This window comes from Brachyistius frenatus, unplaced genomic scaffold (genome assembly GCF_029030835.1).
Source record: "Brachyistius frenatus isolate BFR_SWC_R1_liver_20210118 unplaced genomic scaffold, ASM2903083v1 Contig_274, whole genome shotgun sequence".
Taxonomy (NCBI): domain Eukaryota; kingdom Metazoa; phylum Chordata; class Actinopteri; family Embiotocidae; genus Brachyistius; species Brachyistius frenatus.
In genome coordinates this window covers 255,067-274,966 of record NW_027210873.1, presented here as the reverse complement: position 1 = coordinate 274,966, position 19,900 = coordinate 255,067, and the positions used below count along the sequence as shown (strand labels likewise).

At 40.0% G+C, this 19,900-nt stretch overlaps 1 protein-coding gene across 7 annotated transcripts in view; it reads left to right on the top strand.

Moving 5' to 3' along the window:
• sorcs2 (sortilin-related VPS10 domain containing receptor 2) overlaps window positions 1-19,900 on the top strand; it is a 329,545-nt gene that overhangs the window by 70,000 nt on the left and 239,645 nt on the right. For all 7 annotated transcript variants that reach the window (XM_069721844.1, XM_069721842.1, XM_069721841.1 and 4 more), the window contains exon 2: window positions 15,229-15,296. In XM_069721844.1, the coding sequence (XP_069577945.1) occupies window positions 15,229-15,296 (68 nt within the window). The remainder of the gene's footprint in view (window positions 1-15,228; window positions 15,297-19,900) is intronic.

Sequence of the window (19,900 nt, the reverse complement as noted above, 5' to 3'; positions counted from 1 at the left end):
TTAAAATTTCTTTTAAAAAAAAAGCACTCCTATTAAACACATCATTTAGATTTTCTTAGATCTCATTAAAAGTAATCCAGCTGATTGTTGTCTAATTTTTGCAAATAGGAGGTGCATGTTGCAGCATGACTTTACTTGGTACAGATTTGTGTGACCAAATATGGGCTACAAACACAGATGTGTACATACAGTTTGATACTCATAATTCAATAACTTTGGGTAGTACAGAAATAAAGCTTGTCTGAAGTTACACTTCAAGTGTACACAAGTGTTACTTGTACTCCATGAAACAATACTAGTAATACTGATACCAACTGTGATGATTGATAAGAAACGAGCTACAGTGGTGTAGTTTGGTCTGATATTAGAGACCATCTCAAATTGCATGCTAAATGGTCAAGGGAGCTATTTTATTTTGTATATTTGTTTAAACAAGTACAACTGTAACCCCCTGTAACCACTGCTGCCACTAGTACTGCATGCTAAACATAATTAGCATGCTTCGACATTGATTGGAGTGAAATCCAATTCAAATGTCTAATTGGAATCAATTCAGGTTAAGTGCTTTCCATCAACAGCCAGTATTGATTAAGCCTCCAATCAATTTGTATTCAATCAAAGTGAAGCTTTATATCCGATGATCAATGGAAACCTGGTGAACAGGTTGGAGGATCTCTGGGTTCGAAGACTGTAATTATTTTTCCAGCCAAGGTTTGCTCTATTTAAACTATGCTTTTTCACAGTTAACTCTTTATGTTTATAAGCTATTTCTATTCAGTTTCCACAATATTTCCCTCTGGCTTTGACTGGTGGTATTGTAATAACCCTGTTCATTTCCAGGGGAGCAAGCACTGCCATGTGAAAGAACATTAACCCAACGTAATGACAAGGTCGAAAAATGATGCGGTAGAGGCCGGCAGCCTCCTCGGAAAGTCTGTGGGACTGGAAACCTGCTAAATAACAACTGAATAACAAATAACTGCCATTTCTTTACAACTCGTTTATGCACAATACGCAAGATAAACTATGCTTGAACCCCGTTTGCTGGAAACACTATGTACATGGATAAATAATGTATCTCTGTATAATTAGAGCAGCTCCCCGAATATATTTGCCCAAATTAGACCCTGAAAGTATTTCCAGTGTATTTAATGTTGCATTCAATTCTGGTTACACTTTGCACCACTTACCCAGATCATCTCTAACTCTCATTAAGAAAACAATCTCAGGCACTGCTCAATTGTGAATAGCTTCATTTGTTAATGATGTGTGGTTTTAGACTTTGTTTTGTGAGCGTGGGATACAAAGTGTGCGTATCTGTAAAAAGTGAAGCACATGAGTGGAAAGGGACAAATGAGCTGTAACAGTCATATGTGACAAAACAAAAATAAAAACTGCCAAAAAGCAACAGGAGCGATGGGGGAAGGACGGGGCGAGGGACAAGGAGAGAGACGGGGATTATGATAATGCTGAGGCGACAGCTGTTCAGCTGTGGCGAGCAGCTGTATCCACTGAGGGGGATGAAGCCTGAGCCAGGACAGGAGCCTCTGTCCATGCTACTATGACAGTAAAGGTAGCCAGGATAGACACAAAGAACAGAGTTGCATGCAAATAAGAACAGATGATAATTAAATATATTAGGTTCATATTCTTTGTAAAATAGTCAAGAAAGGATGACAGTGTAGCTTGTCAAATCTCAGTACTCTCATTAAGGGGAACTATGCAAATTTTACACATAAAAGATCAATTTACGAGCTCTGGGGAGAACTCAGCCTGTGAAACAGTTTTATGATGGGGCTCTAGGGGAGCTTTGAAATTCTGAGAAAATACCCCCTCATGATGTCATCAGGGTTATCTCAATGTGGCTTGGAGAAGACAAATGTACGAACTGGGGTTGCAAAAGAGCCTGGGCGTTCATTCTTTACCTCGGATACAGTAGTTTGACAGACTCAACTCAAGGTTTAACTCACTCAAAGGAACAGAGTGTTGGGTTTAGTGGCATCTAGTGGTGAGTTTGAGATTGCAACCAACTAATCACCAATCGCCTCACCCTCCCCATCCAAATATGTAAGAGAATCCAATGTGGCAGCATAACGTGTGTAAAATGCTAAAGTCCAACTCGAGAGTCTGAGCTTGGTTTGTTCCCTCTGGGGTACTGTAAAAACATGGTGATGCAACAAAGCACACTCGATAAAAGAGACCCTGAACCTATATCAGGCAAGCATGGGGTGACATTTCACTTTCAAAACTCCAGAGACTGGTCTACTGAGTTCCCAACAGTTTCCAGAGTGTTGTTACAAGAAAAGGGGAGTTGAAAACATAATTTAGAATATTATATTCCATTTATGCCCATACAACCCACTAAATCCTTCACACAGAACCTTTAATTCAAGGTCCACTTGATAGCTTTCAACTTGGTCTTCATCAGCAAATCAATTTTGCTCATTTGTAAGAGGAATATAGTGAGTGGATTTTAAGTAGAAATTATTTTGTCAAACAGGGGTCATGAAGTCTTGGGAATTTGCATGAAAATCTAGTTGTATATACGACAGATGAAGAAACCATTGTTTTGGAAGATTGATGCAGACTGGGTAATAAAAGTCACAAAATCTTTTTTTTTGTGAATCCCCTAAAGTTAGTCAGGTGCAGCGCTAAATCATCGCTAATAGTTCCCTTAATAACGACATGCATTGCCTTCACGTATTCCCATAATTATTGGAACAGATCTTGTAATTGAGAAACGGTTAAGTTGGTTATAAATAATTACTATACTCCAGTGGTGATGATGCTACCTGATTTCATGTAATATGAGCTTGAATATCAATATAAATGTTTTTTTTTAAACAAAGTATTTTTGGAAAATGTCACATTGTAAGTCTTTACTTACATAAATAGTGGTCAACTTTTACAAGAAAGAGGAAGTAAAATATTGTCATCGATACAGTGAGTTGCCCTGTTTTGGATTTGTTTACATTTTGGAAAATTATGTTGTTGTTTTTTTAATTAGTTATTAACAGTTTCTTTTTGCTGTTTATGATTTGATGCACTGACAGATGTCACTGGATTACTTTGACACTATCATAAAAAAGTTGAGGATTTCTCAGGCAAGTTCTGAGGTATTTCATTCCTGCCCCAGAACATATGTATAGTGAGGTATATTGTAGGATACAACTTTAGGCTAGTTTTCAGCCAACATATTTACATTTTGGAAAACTAAGAACAGCTCATTGGCTAGTCATATTGACAAGATGCCAGTTCCCACTCCCATAAACATAATTATGACATAATGTGCAACAGACCAATGGGGTAGGAACTGGAATCTTCATGGTTTGAAGATTGTCTAAGAAAAAAATAATTCAGGGATAGTTGTCAGTATGGCTATGTGAAATAACAAAAATAAACCGTAAACTGTCCACTATTTTGACATACTTCATTTTCCAAAATGTAAACAAATATAAAACAGGACCTATGTTATCATATTGTCACATATCCATAGTAAGTATAGTTCTTGTTTCTTGTAAAAGTCCAACTGTTCACACAACAGAAGATATTAAATGTTGACGCCCACCCTCCGAAAAACAAACAAACGAAACCAACCAACAAACAAACAAACAGTACCTTGTTTTTAGAACTCAGCACTAACTTCATACATTACTACTAACAACACAAATCCTTTAAATGGCTCAGAAATAAAAAATATTGATGATGAAAACAGGCTAAATGAAGCTATGTGAGGTTTCATATTAAACTTGTAAATGTTGAATTGTTCTTTATGGGTATATTTTTTATCAATCTCTATTAAAAAAAAACTATGAAATGGTAAAAAAAAATAATGAAAATAAGAGTCAACTTCAATGTGCTGGATAATATCTTGTGAAATTGTAGATAGATGAGGCCTACTGTGTTAGCGAGCAACAGCATCTGTTATCATTGATGCGCTTGATGTGGCGACATACTGCCTCCACTTGAGAAGAATGGGAACATTTTTACCATCCACTTAAAGGATGAAGGCTGTAGGGGGTCAAGGACTGGTACAGATGTACAAGAACAATGCATAGCATACAATGAGAAAGGGAAGATAAGAATCCTTTGGGTTCATGGGTTCATCTGCGATAAAGAGGGTTTTATACACATCACACAAAGAGTAAGACTCCCTAGCATGAGCTCATAGCTGCAAATAGCTTTCACACAAGTGGTCCAGCTCACTATTTCCATGAATCCATGTTCCTCTCTGTGCCTCATGTCTTTTTTCTCCATATTTTTGTCTGGAAGAATTGATTTATATCAACACCCTTCTACCTGAAAGGAAGAGAGGCGTCCCTGGACACTAATTTATCTACTTAGTCCATCTTTCTTCTTGTAATTGTTACTTTCAGATGAGACATTATGAGTCTCTGTTAGTCAGAAGAGACATCAGTGTTTCACTCTTCAACAGCCTGCATGAAAGAGAGAGAAACATCACAGATCATCACTATTTCTGTATTCAAAGGCATCTGTTCTGATGCTTCTGAGTCTTTCTGGTATGTCAGGAGCATATGGTGGTAATGTACTCTCAAGATTAAAGGAACCGCTTACCCCAAGTCGGTGATTATCTTGTCCCCCCGTCTCAGTCAAAATTGCACTGAAGTTGGTGCCATCAAACTAGTATTTCTATTAAAAAAAAAAAGAAGTTGTTATTCATTGAGGTTTGTAGAGGTTCCCTCGGCTTCCAGTTCCACTTGTCGACAATAGACTATTTCAATTATGAATCGGTGGCTGCTTATTTCCCATTTTTGCCCTTTCTCTGAGTCTATCTCAACCAGGCTCCCTTTACACCAATAACGTGGGATAAAACTTAGGAAAAGTGTTTAGAGTATTTCCTACTTTGGCTCAAGAGGAAGTTGAATTGTGGGTTGTGGGAAACATGGTGACACATTACCAACTTAAAATATATATTTTTCTCAGAAGTAGGTTGAGACCAAAGCAGCACTAAAAGAATAGTAAATATTGGTCTTATAGTCATCATAAGGTCAGGCACAGTAATGATAATCCAAATGAATTCTAACCTGTATCTGCCGTGAAAAGGTCATTATAGCTAATGCATACATGACATACCGTATTGCGTGTTAAATATCTTTTGGGTTGTATTAGGCACTTGTTCGACTTTGTCACATCCTGTCAGGATTCCCTGTGTTCATTCATGTTTCAGTTTTGTCTTGTTTCCTGTTTCATTTTGATAAACTCACCTCTCCTTTCGTTTCTGGCACCTTCACTTCCTGTCTGTAACGACCATGGCCGCTCGGGCATATTAACACTGTCCCTCGTGTTTCCCACCTTTGTGATTGTTAGCCCCACCCTGATAGTCTCCACCTGCATCCAATTCTCTTCCCACCCTCATGTGTATATATACCTGTGTCTTTCCCCTTTGTCTCGGCCAGTTCTTTGCAGTTAACAGCTCTTTGTTCTAGCGTTTATCTTCAGTGAGTTTTTCCTTGTTTTTTAACCTCAGCCTGTGTGTTCCTGGATTTTTTTTTTTTTTTTTTTTTTTTTGCCTGCTCCTCATCTGTGCCTTTGCCCTGTGTGGATTAACTCTGGTTTTGAACTTTTGGAATGTACCTGTGATTCTGAGCTTGGATTTCCCTTTTTATTCCTTTGTTGTCACTTTGATTTTGTTAGTAAAGATCATTAATCTGAACTGCCTGTCTGAGAGTTGTGCATTTCAGTCTGTCTTCTGTACACACAACAGATTTTACACTCCAAAGATGGAAAAATCCCTTATACAGTATACCTTAAATGTTGAACCAGCTGTTTTATTTATAAAAATCTGAACACTCTCTTCTTCATCATTTGTTGAAAATGATCAATATTAAGTATTTGTTGTTTTTAAGAGAACAAATGAGTCCACCATACATAGTGAATGTTAAAAGGACTAGAATCGAATTCTATTGTTCAGCAATACAACTTTTAAAGTTTCTCACACTGCAGCACATTAAGCTGCTCAAACCGGACCAAAAAGCCATGACTCTGTTGTACAGAAACTCGTTGTTGCTTGTTCTTCTGCAGCGCCAGTTCTCATGCAAAATTTAACAAAGAACTTTTCCAATTGTAGTTGTGGTTAGAGAAAATAGACAGTGGACATGACTGGTGCTTGTATTACTTTGGGACTTGGTAAAACCCAGAGAACACGTCCACCCTCCTGTTTGCTTGCCTGGGAGAATTACAGTGCACGTCTAGGTAGGGTCATGAACCCCATCAGGTTTCCCCCGGAAGACCAGGACTGATGACTTAGAGCTGGGTTAAGATGGGTTCCCGGGTCTCAGTGGTACCGTTAAACCCCATCGCCTTGTCCCCAGTAAACTGCTCAAATCGATGGACAGATTTGAGGGCCAGTATGCTCGTCACAATCCTTCGGCCTCATCGATTACCGTCCCTATTACAGTCTTCAAACTCCCCAACCGAGCCTATCCTTTTTATTTCGATGCCTCACTTTCCTGTTTCCCTCCGCTCCAATCCTTCCTTTTTCTTCATTCTGTTGTTTTCTAACTATAAATATTTGTCCTCGTATTTTGTTTCATGCAGTGCCTTTCATCCAACTTATCCATTTTCAACTCATTTCTCCTCCCTGCGCTTCTCTTTGCTTCTTTGTCTCTTGGTCTTGCGCCATTTTCTTTACAGCTCCCCCTCTCCCACTATATCCCATATCTCTCTTTATCGCTTCTTCTCCCTCCCCCACTTCTCTGTTTCTCAGTCCGAAAGGCCTCGGGCTCACAGCAGTGGATTATCACACATCTAAGGAACTCATCTCGCTCAGTCCTGTTGGTCCAATTAGTTGTCGGATAGCACATCAGTCAATCTACTGGATTCTCGAAGGCAACATTATCCCCACAATTCCTTTTGCAGGAATATGTATTTGCATTGTTAAATAATGTACTTGGGAAATGTGTATTTGGGAATACATGTCTAAACTTGTTCTTTGTGATAACCTTTTTGGGTTTGCAGTAGAATTACAGTAATGTGTGTTACCAAAGATAGCCTGTTGTTCTGGATGCACCCAATAATTTAAGAGAAACGGGGGAGGATGCACATGTCTTTGTGTGAACATTGCCAGCCCCAACTGTTCCTGGTCCCGCCTTGAAAAACAGACCCCCAATTTGATCGGAGCCCAATTATAGCAATTGCTGAGATATTCATGGAAGAACAGAGGAAGCTTGAAAAACAAGAAGAAAACTGCACAGACTTGAAGAAGATATGAACAACAGAAGATCTGTTAGACATGAAAAAGGAGGAGGAAATGACAAAGGAAGGATAAATAGGTGGAAGGAGGAAGGAGTGAAAAATGTTTGGTTCCAAAAGAGATCAGGAAATGACATACTTGCAGATCACACATGAACCAAACAAGCACAGATTTTCCACAATTCAACAATGCAACATCTGCTGAAACTGTTTGGACTGATTCTGCTTCTCATTTACCCATTATTTACTCTCACATGTTTGCTGGTCATGATAATATTTTTATCAATCACCTCTTGTATGGATTTCAAAATGTAAATTGAAACAAAATTATTTCACACTCCTTGAGTACATTTAAGATCCCTGTAGATGTTGTAGTGTAATTGCTTGTGTGCATGCATATAGCAAACAGAAAAGGATGACTTGTGTCTGCATACTTCCTAAGCCAAAAAACAAATATGTGGTACACACATGCCCTTTTCATTGTGATATGTTCAGATAAATTCTGTTAAACTTGAGCTTTTTGTACAGTTGTAGGAGGCTTTTCCTCCCTGCCCCACAGTACACTCAACTCAAATGCTTTTTGAATGATGGTCAGTAAAATGTAACATCTGAATCATGAACAGTCGTCATAATGGACAGAAGTGAGAGAATAAGACCCTAGTTGCAAAATACCCTTAACTCAGATCTGTTGCTTTATTTCCAAATAATATCCCATTTAAAAATAGACATTTCTCGAACCACTTTATGTTGAAATTTAGGAGTGAAATTCTTCAGATGATGCATGTGAGGAGCACAAAAGAATAACAAAGGTCAAATAATGTCCCCACTACCTAACACAGTTTGTCTGGTATCCAGATGTGCTCTTATTCCATGTGAGTGGATGAATTCTAGCGAGTGAGGTGAGCACAAGCCTTTTGTGTGGACAGAGCAGAAGGCGAGCAGAAGCAAAGGTCCATGTAATTGCCCTCCCCTCTTTTCCGCCTGAGCAGTTTAATGAATGGTGGCAATCTCACATTACTGTTAAAATGGTAACGAGTGCACGGGTCACAGGTTGGCCTCAGATAAAGAGGGTGGTCAAGGTCCAACTCAAAAACAGCTTCAACCAGATGTGACTACTCAGTCCTGAGCCATTAGCATGGCTACTGAAAGGGAAGGATGGGGCTAATGGGAAACTATTTGGATGAAAGAAGCACATTATTTTACACTAGTACATGTATGTGTGTCTGAACGAGCAAGGAGAGGAAAGTAGAGAAAGTTACAGCCACTGAAACGTCCTTTGGTTAACCATTTGGAATGTAGACTTATGGGTAAGAACATTTTGGCTGATCAGCACTGATTTAAAGGGTCATTTCATCCAAATTAAATGTATAGTTTGGTTTTATGTACTCAGGTTTTAAGATGTCTGATTTGGAGATGGATAGTGTCCCTCTTACCAAAAGACCTCCTTGCTGACAGTTTTCATGCCATTGTATGTCTATAAATGGTAAATGGTCTGTACTTGTATAGTGCTTTTTCACCTTTCGGTCTCAAAGCGCTTTAACATGGTTTTCCCATTCACACACTAATGAGACAGATCATCATGCAAGGTGCTGCCATCAGGAGCACATTCACACACTGATGGTACACCATCGGGAGCAACTTAGGGTTCAGTGTCTTGTTCAAGGACACTTAGGCATGTGGACAGGAGGAGCTGAAGATTGAGCCACCAACCTTCTGATTAGTGTTCAACCCACTCTACTGTCTGAGCCACAGCCTCCCTTTAAAGCATCCAGAGTAATATTGACAGTGTTCACCATTTGTAGGTTCGGAGAACTTTCCCTTATAAAAGTAATTTGAACTTCAAATTCTGAATCCTGAAAACATTTTAAACACTGTACAGAGCCCGGCTGACACATGGGGAACAGTCTTACAACCCTACAGTGCTGCATGAACAATGATGCAGCTAACCAGCCTTGGGCAGCTACTGTTGCTCTGTTTTGACTATAAAGGCAGAGAGGCTGGCAATGCTTTGGAAGCCACAAGAAGTGCATATTAGTGCCTTTGAGAGAGTATCTGGGTTACAGTCTCTATTATCAGAGGCTGTTTTGGTGTGGGTGTGTGCATGTGCCTTTTGGACCAACCAGCTTACTGGGGTTAAAGTAATGTTTGTTGGCCCTAAATATCTAGTCAAACTTGTGAAGTCGGTACAATGTGGCTTGCTGCTGTAGTTTGGGATTCACCAAATGGGATAGATTTCAGGTTAAGATTTGGGCTTAGTTTAGGTATTCCTTGGCAAGGGAATCATAGTGGACTAGTAGTCAAACCCTGGTTGACTAATGGTTGACCAGGACAGCAGCTGCTTCGCAAGACATTGTCTTGAGTAACAGCAGCTCAGTATCACACCAAAATGTGTAATAAATCCGTCAGTTGACTAAAGGATGCGTTTTGCCTCGCCTAGACATGAAAGTACACAACATATGACCAAGGTCAAAGAAAGAAGTTACGTGAAGGGGTTCATGGGACTAAGTTCAAGTAAGGAGGGAGGTCAGGGATGGTTGGATGGATCAAACCCGAGATCTTCACCCAGGGGACCAGTTGTCTCCAATGCTGCGATGTGATTGAACATCATCTAGATAGGAAGATGCAGGCTTTGTAACTCCAATATCCTTGTTTTAAATCCTGTCTCATCCTTTGTTGTATGTCATCACTGTCTGACCAAAGATTTCCAATATAATTCTCTACTGTACTCTCCTGTTCATAAAATGGCAAAAGCCCCCCCCCTCTCCCCACCCAAAAAAAAAATCTAAATAGAATTGGGTTGAAGTCAAGGTTACGTTTAATGTAGCAAATTGAAAAGCTTCATGCACAAGAGAATAAGCATCTCTGTGATTGTATCGGGGTATTCATGTGTGGGAGAGAGAGACAGAGAGAAGCAGGATGGCGTCAGTGTCAGCAAGAAGTCAGTCCCTAAATTTAACCGGAAAGGAATATTGTTTTCTTGAAAATAGACAAAAATGAGTTTCTCCCTTTTATTCCAGACTGTGATGAATTGTTTATGTGTGTGGTCTGCTTCTAGAGAATGAGAAGCACCCCGGAGGGATGAGATGGGGGGTGTCCCACACTTCGATGGAGTACTTGTATTTCACTGTTTTCACTTTAAAAATGAATGAGTGCATTCTTTCTCCAGAGCTCCGGAGTCTGTCTGTCTTTATTTCCCCCCAGTCTCTTTCTTCCTTTAACATTTTCTCCTTCTGTCGTCTCCTCAATAGCTGATTGATAGCACTCCAGTTGATGGGAATGTCTCGGGGACAAACAGTGGCTGTCAAGCTGCGGGAGTTCACGGTCAACTCGGCTATGAGCTTGACTCTCAATGGGGTCTCTTGTAGGTCTTGTGTGGAGTCATCCAGGGGTCCTGACCACCCTGTTGACTTTCCCCCAATAAAGACCACTAGGCTCATTGTCTGTTAGCTTACAAACAAGAAAGCCACAATCCCTGACAATGCCGTCTTGGTATTACAAGATGGTTACAACAGACAAATACTTCCTCCTTGATTAGGTCGCAGAGTTCAAAAACTTCCAAGTAATTTATCATCAAAATCAATGGAGGATACAGAGGCTTTTTTCTTATCATTGTAAAAAAAATGAGCTCCCAGACGTTGTTCGCCTTAGTTTGACATGTTTTCCGCTACTTGTTGACTCCTTGTGTTGAATTACAACTGACTGCCATGGCACCGTGATTCCAAAAAAAGGGGAGTGGATTTCTTGTTTCTTACCGGATTCTTAGCCTGTGCCAATTTTGCCTTTTAGTCCAATAAGCTGTAGGTAGAAGCTGCCAAGTTGTAGTCTTAACACACTGCTCTGCACTCTCGAGGCAATACAGGAATCTGGCTTCTTTGCTATTCAGCAGTTTTGTCAATGTGGCTAGGTACGCTGCTGCCAAATAAACGTGGTGTCTGCCTCCTGCCAGAAGTGATTTATGGTCGAATACATCCTTGTCCTGTCCACTTCATCCCCAAAGAAAAATCATTTTCCAATTGAACAGAGCTTGGGCCTTGAGGACTGACTCAACGCAGCGATAGAGAGGCAGGATATTTTATTGGCATTGGCATTTGGATGAATGATGCATACCTAAGTCTCATGGGGTCGATGGACTTAAGAGGCACCATTTCTTTTTCCTTCTACTTTTCATATACAAGACAGAGGATGCAATTTGATTTGTGCTGTACTTAGAAGGCTATAATTATAGATGTAAATAGTAGACAGGGCTCACTTGTAACCAGCAGGCCAAATGTATTTTGTTTCAGAGGAAGGATCCTTTAGGGTAATACATTTGTATGTGGAGCTGCTTTTGCAACCCAGCCCTGGGACAGGTCCATGTTCTGTATGCATTGACCCAAAACTATGACGGGCTGCCCCACACATCCAAGTCATGTGCTTTTATATATTGTCAAGTCTCCAATATTTCAACCATCCACAGTTGTACTGCAGTGTGATCATGATGAGAGCTGCTATACAAAGTTGAACATTCAGATATTTTTCTGTGGCATTTCTATTACTTAAAACAAAACTAAAAGCAAATGGAACATTGTACTTTTATTTGTCAGGTGGATAAAAATGCTGCATCTGTGTGTTGTGCAATCAGGAAAACTTAATTGTTGATGGTGTCAGATGTTGTGCTTTCAGGTTGTTCTGCACCAAGAGGACACGATAAGAAAAAAAAAAAAATCAATACAATCATAAAAAAACAAAGGCTTTCATTCTCGGCTTAATCCTGAAGGAGAGACGGAAACCAGAGTGGCTCAGGAGGCATGAGCAGTAAGTGTGTGGCATGGTAGATCTAATGCTCTTGTCAAGGGACTTTCTGCATGCATGGTAAAAGTGTCAAGCTTTGCACCAGTATCTCATTAGGAAAAGGACAGCTGCGCAGAGGCGGACAGCCTGTTTCCAGAGACACCAGTTGAGTCACAGTAGGCCAACGACCAATCAGGGAAAACTTGCTACATGCTGCATGACTCAGAGAGCCTCACACAACTGCTCACTTTCAAAGTCATATATGGATATTGTGTAATTCCTCATCAGGAAAGAACATTTTTGTGACAGTAAGAAGCATGGAAGAAAGCAGGTTGGACGTTGACTCTGCGTCTGTTGTAGCTGTTACTGAGGTTGGTATCAGTCGTGGCAAGCAGGCTCACACTTGGGGAAATGTCTGCTGTTCCGGTTTTCTGGACTCCATAAACATCTTTGGAAGCCAAGCTCTACCAGGGTTGGAAGTCCTGAGGTTGGGTTGCTCTGAGCCAAGTGTCTCGAGACCCATCAGAGATTTTGATGGCAGGCCGTGTTGTGGAAATTGGTTTAGAGCTCTCAGAGCTTATTCTGTGCCTCCCCGGCTGTGGTGCTCCACTTTGACCAACTCTTAATTTTGTGTGGAAAAAAAACCCCTCTTTCAAGACACAGTTAAAGAACAGCCTTGCCTCACTGGAGAGTCTTATAAAAACTGTAGAGTTTCTTTTTGAATATTGACTGCAACCTGAATATTTGAGGCAGTGTGGCTTCGCCCAGACACAAGATGGCAATATGAAAGCCTTGGGCATTACATTATGTTGAAGGATAGGTTCCTTGGGGGTAAATGTTCGGACCCGGGTGAAAACATAGTTGAGAAAATATTTGGGCATGTAGCCAGGTATCTTGTTATGTCTGGTAAGTAAGACGGCACAGATTTTCATCCTATCTGACAAAGAAATCAACCAGATGTTTACCTCCTCTAGTTCTTAACTGTCTTTCATTTTCTCTGAGACCTCTCACACTGTAACATGTTGAGGCTCCTCTTCTACAAAAATGAAAGGAATCATGCAGCCTGACAATAATTGTGTACTATCGCCAGAGTGAATATGGTGATATGGGCTGTGCTTGTTTCCACATTAAGATGTATCAGAGTGTCCATATTGCACCGAGTTTTCAGTTTGACTCTCTGGGAGCAGCCACTTCTAACACAGCTGCTGTTGGCAGCAGCCTCTGGGCAGGACCCTCGGCCAATCAGCTACCCTCTGCCTGAAGGCAAGCCTGGGTTGTTCTCTTGCTCCACTACCTAGAACTGCAAGCCAGCCTGTCAATCACACCTCTCGGTCCTACTGTGCTGCATGACCCATTGGCATTCTTACCATGGCAACATAAATCCCAGCAGATCTTGCTGTCAAGACCAGTAGTTCTCAGAAATATGAAAGACAAGCGTCTCTGATCCAGTACATGTGCCTCAGACCAAGATATCTTGGTCATATGAATAATACATTCATTTTTATTTTTTCTGAATTATTGGAATTTTATTGTATCTGTCCCCAAAACCTAAAACAAATCTCCTTAATATAAATATTTCATAGTCAAATTGCATCAAGAAAAATGTGTTTAAGCTTAATTCATAATTTGTCTTGTATAAAGGAGGATGGTGGAACACTGTGGAAATCTCTGTGAGCTCTCTTTGGGATCAAAGTGGCAAACAAGGCCGTTATTTGTTCAGGGTAATGGTTTCTCCAAGCACTTTCAAACAGAACTTAGCATAAAAATCAGCAGCAGTGCAGATAGAGTTCCCTCAGTTGTCTTTGCTTGAAATATACTGTAAATACAGAAGAGAGATTAGTTTAAATAGCAGCCAAACATTTGCCACATTTATGCAGGTCTATTGACTGACCAGTGGCGCTCTAAAACACAAGTATTGATGTAAAAGCTTTCCTCAAGTCTGAAATTGTTAGCGAAAGATTTATATTTTAAAATAGATTTGTTTTATTTTAGCTGAAGGGTCCAACAGAATACAAAAACACTGACAACACTTTCTAGTTATGCTTGTTGTTTTTCCTCACTTAGTTTTCTCCACAAAAGTGTGTAAAATAAATAAACAATACAAAAGTTGTAGTTGGTAATTATTCAATTTGATCAAAAATTATCATTTGGAAAATTGTTCATTGAACATCAAGGTAATATAGAGATGCAACAGAAGAAGACTTCTGTGTTGGCAACTGATTATCCCAAATTGTTGCAAATGCTGTGATAAATTTACTCCTGCTTAATGTCCAATCAGTCATTTGCACTATGTGCACTAGTGGCAGTTTGCAGGGGCTAACATATAATAGACAGCTGAAGCATCCAAGATCAACGCCTGTGATTTTGCTCAAATATATTTGAAAATAATTTTAGCTAACTGACTTTACTTACAAAATATAGATTAGCTGCGGCAGAATGAACTAAGGTTATCTGTTGCAGTGGAAGGTCACTAAATGTAATTGTTTTTCCGACAGGCCTTAATGAAGCATTAATTGGTTTTTGGTAACTTGACCATGTTATACAGTTGATGGAACCACGGTGCTTACTTTCACATCCAGCATAGATGTTCCACTTTCAGTACAAGCGAGCTGCTATGTTTTTATATCTGTTGTTTGGCGGTGGTCAGGTTGGTACAGTGGCTACAGAGGCAGAGGTTTTTGCTGAAAAAAGCTTTGTGCTGCTGTGTGAAAGCAAGTTTGATGAGAGTGGAGGTAAAACCAAAACAAGAAGCTGAAAGCTGATAAAAGGCCTTGTTTAAGCTGAGGTGAACTACAGAGTTGGGTAATAGTTGTCTGTGGGTTTGTATCTGTGAAGGACACATTGCACATTGTCATTTGATCCATTGTTAATGCCAAATCATTCAGTGCAGTTTTAAAAACATATCTTGGTACTTGCATCTTAACTAAGGGACTTGTCATCAGTCATTTAATCAATGAGGATATCATGGCAGAGTTCAAAAGGTGAAAAAAAAACCCTCTAGAACAGATAACCATTTTAAAATTAAGTGAGTAAAACATTTACAACACAATATTGAACTGAACAGTGGTATGGATTGATAAATTACCATACAAAATTTGAGATCATGTTGAGATTGTGGGTGGCTGCTTGGACCTCTGACCTCAATAGTTTGAAAATCCTTTCTACAACTCTGATTTCATTCACTCTTTTTCTTCAGGTGTAGCTTATGTCTAAACGTATCTCTCTCTCCACCATGTCCTCTTACAGGTCATCCTGATCCTGACCAAGTACTACCACGCTGACTCCACCAAGGTGCTGGAGAGCTCGCTGTGGAGGTAGGCCAAACGGTTACATCATGTTCGCTCTTGCTGCATGTCTTTATGTCATGTCTGGGCCTCAGACTCATGCAGACCTTTCATCAGCAACCAGCTCACCTTTAACGGGGAGGTCAGAGTGGGTCTCACTTATCTCTCCGCTGTGCCTCTTCAAGGAGACATGGGTGAAACAGAGCACTTGGGCGGACAAAACATCAGCAGGCAGCTACAAGTAAAGTGGGGGACCGGAGAGTGACGCTGCGAGGCCAGAGCAGGCATCTGTTTGGGCAGATAGCATATCAGCATGGTACAGGGCAGGATGGCGAGCACCGGCAGCGCCAGGGAACGGGGTCAAGTCTGGCTGGCAGAGCTTCCTCTATTTAGCAAAGCTGCAGCTCGCCAAAAACACTTCTCACTTCTTTCGTGTTTGAGTGGCATAAAATGCAAAGTATTCTTTCCGCTCCACTTGACAACAAGTATTTCTTGTGTTCGTACATATATGCTCATGGAATATTAATTTCCTGTTTCCTCTCCATTCACCCCCCACCAGCTCCTGGAGTGTTCCTATGTAACTGAGCCTGACCTTGTGGATAACAGGGTGGAGGAGACTTAATTATATTCGAATTTCCTAATGAAAACTTAGAAAATAGACAAGTCGGGACACATAAAACTGGCCAAAAATAGCCGTCTGGAAGGCATTCTCACAAAGCAAAAAGTGTCTGATGGTGGTACTTAATTCATGCCATTCACCTCACTGAGGGCTCCATGACTTCAAAGCTTCAGCCTCTCATTAGCTTTGACTGCCTGTCTCCCTGGAGGACAGATATGAATAATGTACATATTTTTCTCCTTCCCCTGTTGATGTTTTAATTGTTGCAGTGTATGAATAATGCTGGAGATTCACCACTGGACAGCTCGCTTGAGGAAGGAAAAAAGAGCGTAAATGGTTGCATTTCATCTGAATGGAACCTAAATTGGCAGAGACAGTAGAAGCTGGCCAGCTGCCTTCTGGCATTATTTTCCAAAAAGCAGAAATTACCATGAAATTAGCATGTTTCCAAAAGGACCCATACAGTTATCTGACCATGTCTTGGTAGGTATTATGTTTTGGATTGTACCTCAGTCCCTTTCTAGCTGTTTGTTTGGCGTGGTGTGTGGACAGCCACAATCCACTGGCTTGTAGGCTTTGAAGTCCCTGGGCTGGAGGATCAAACAAGAAAGATGGGGGAAGATGAATGGGTTTGCCGTCTTGGCCTGTCAGGTGGCATAGATCAAGATGCCAGGTTTCGCACGAGGGGAAAGTTAACAACACTGACAGAAGAAAAGTTTTCAGGGCAGCTGAGTTAATGAACCCAGGCTCTTTTAGATCAGTCGGGTTGTGTAAAGGCTTGTCGTATGTCAGTAAGCAAGATATACAAGTGTCTTTACAGTTGAAAACCTATAACTATAACTAATATTCATGGCTTAAACCGAAAAAAACTGGATTCCAGCCAGAGGCTGTATTGTTTTAGTGTCCCATATGACCTAAAAATGCAGCTTTACAAGCTTCTCCCTACAAACAAGAACACAGTCACGTGATGACTTATTCAACAAAGACTAGAGGTTATTTATATCCAGAACTTTGTTGTACTTTATGAAGATAAAGGTGCGTTTTAACATAACAGTACTCAGCGAGGTTGGCAAAAAGCCGCTCATGTTCTACTGCAAACAAATTTGGAGGTGGAAAATTCATTACTTTCTGTGTTGTTGAGGATTTATTAAGTACTCTTATGGGGGCAGCAAATGGTTTTTGATTTATATTCAAATATCTCCAATTATTATTTAATAAAATACTCAATGCTGGGACAAAATATTGCTTACAGTTGTCTTTTGATTTTACCACATTCAAATATTAGTCATTTATTCACACACGAAACACTTTTCTTTAAGTATTGGTTTGACCGCAGGAGTAAGAGTTTGATAAATTAATCCTAACTCAAGCTCCACTTACTTTTTGTGAAACTGTGCAGCCAGAGAACGATGGGCGACATTCGCATCTGATGCCAAAGGTAATCTTTGAATAGATACAGGAGGAGTGACATCATATCCTTGGAGAAATAGGTTGCACAAAGCAATATCACGCATGTCCAGGAGGAGAAATTTGTAAAGACTTACTTTAGAGAACTTACTGGACTACTCCATGAAACATCAAGTACCTTCTAATCCTAACCACAACCACACCATGTTTCCAGTCTGCTGTGGAGAGTTTTGTCTGTCCCTGAACCTTGGCGTCTCTTTTATTATCGCTTCCTGTTACTCCTGCATGTCTGCCCTTCACTCTGTTATGGCTGGCCCAAGGTCCCGTGCTGTAACACAGCTGATAAAAGAGCTCCAAACATCTCCTTCCTCTTGTCTCGTGAAAATGGCTCTTTATGAAGCGAGACGGAAAATAAGTGAGTGGCAACATACCTGAGGCTATTCAAGGCAGTTTACGCTTGTGTTTGAAGTACTGGAAGATGACTCGGATTTATCCTTGTGAGGCTGGAGATTGCTCTGGTGGCAACACGTCTTCTCTCTTTCTGTCTTTCTTTTTTGTGTTTGTTACGGGAGCCTCAATGTGTCCAGGCTCTGATCAATAATTGATACTGTAGCATCAGTGATGTTGTCATGTTTTTCTTATGGAGAAATACTGCAGACAGAAGTTCGGACCCTTGAAGTGAAACGAGATACACTGAAAGCTTGATACTCGGATGCCCCGCTGCGTGTCATTTGATATTTAGTTTAAATGTGCCACTTTTTGCCATTTTACCATCAGTAAAAGATTAAGGACTTAATATGCTTCAAATAAACAAGTTTTCATAAATGTGTTGTTTGAGTGTGTTAAAGGGGAAACTAGTCTTTAACCATAATACCTGTGAAAACATCTTACAGTCATGTCCTGTTGCTGGCTGCATCCCTTGGTAATTTACTCTTTGCAAAGTTTTGAGTGTCTTTGTTTTTCTACACATGGCTAAGTACGCAAACAGGGGACGATCGTCAGATTTTCGGTTTGGGATGCAGCCTTCACATTCTGCACTCAGAAACAGGTTTTTAGATGTCGACAGACAAACTGACAAACTCTTTGTTTGAATCCTTTGTAGAATAATCTACTTCTTGATTTGACTCGTTTACAATTGAAGCACATAAAACCTTCAGAGTTTCTGGCAATAACAGATGGTGCAGAAAGAGGAAGGCTCAACATGAGAGCCACAATGGGTTCCCATGCTGCATCGTGCATGAGTACACATCAATAGGATAGCTGTCTAACCTGATATTTTCTCTCTGGTGACTAGTCCAGACTTATGTCTTCAATACAGATCAAATTTGGATACCGTGTCAGAGTAAATACAAGCTAAGGTGCTCATAGATTAGGCAAAGACATGAGGATTTGCCAGTGCATTACCAAACACTGCGATGACTGCGGGCTGACAGAACTCCTCTTTAGACTCTGTTGCTCCAAGTAGAGCCATGAAATACTCAGTAAACCTTTTTGATCCTCAAACTGAAAGGCACGAATGCACTCTTCACTTTTGTTTGGCTTTGAATACTCAGTGCTCGTGTTTCTTTTTTTTTTAGATGATATATAGACCTTCACATATCGATTTGTTTGTGATTTGATGGATAGAATTATTGAATTGTTATGTTTTCATCAGATTACCAGATCATATATTTATTTCTAGCTCAGTTTTAATGCCTCAAAAAAGAACAAGTCATGTTTTATCCATTAATACGATTTTTTTTTAAATTGATTTGCAAAAAGACGGTTTTATAATGGAGTGTCCTGTTGTTTACATCGTGGAATTGCAGTTAGGATTCGGGTTGAATATTTTTTCAAACATCGACTATTGGAAGCTTCATCCCCTGAAATGTATTGGTTATTGGTAGAAATGTCATGGCCAAGTTTTTTTTGGCGATGATCTGGATTTGCATCATTTAATATTGAACATATGCTGATATAGAGTCCCAATCCAGCTGCACAGTGCACATTTAACATTCATTAAAGTTATTAAGATCAATCTAAAATATATGCTGGACAATTAAGTCAGTCTGTATTGCATTAAGATGTCAATTCCATGTAGTGTATCATTGTAGTAAGAACTAGGGCTGTCAGAATCAAGAAATTTTAGTTGTCAATTAATTGTCTTTTTCTGTTCATATTATGACACTATTAATGTCTAAGTCATGGTTTAATGATATACATACAATTGATAAATAAGAGCCGTTTAATGGCTGTGGTGTTTGACTTTTTAACTAAACCCGTGATGTTATTATCAATAGATGCTTATCAACATGTGGTTAAAAGTTAAGCGACTTGAGATAAACAGTTGGAGAAGCTGATTGTCCACTCGTCCTATTAAACCGTATCAGAAGAAGAGGGTGGTGTGACAAAATGACATCATTAAAAGAGCGCCGGTCAAACCTCAAACATTGTGGACATAGTGATTGAAATATTTCTAAGTTTCTTTCAGCATTTTTTAAATTTTAACGGTTATGATAGGCATAGTAGGGACACTTTTTAAATACTGCATCAAATTATTAGTATTGAAAACAGCTCTGTTCCTACCGCCTCACAGTGTTTTTATTGCATGGCAGATGTCCTGGGTGGC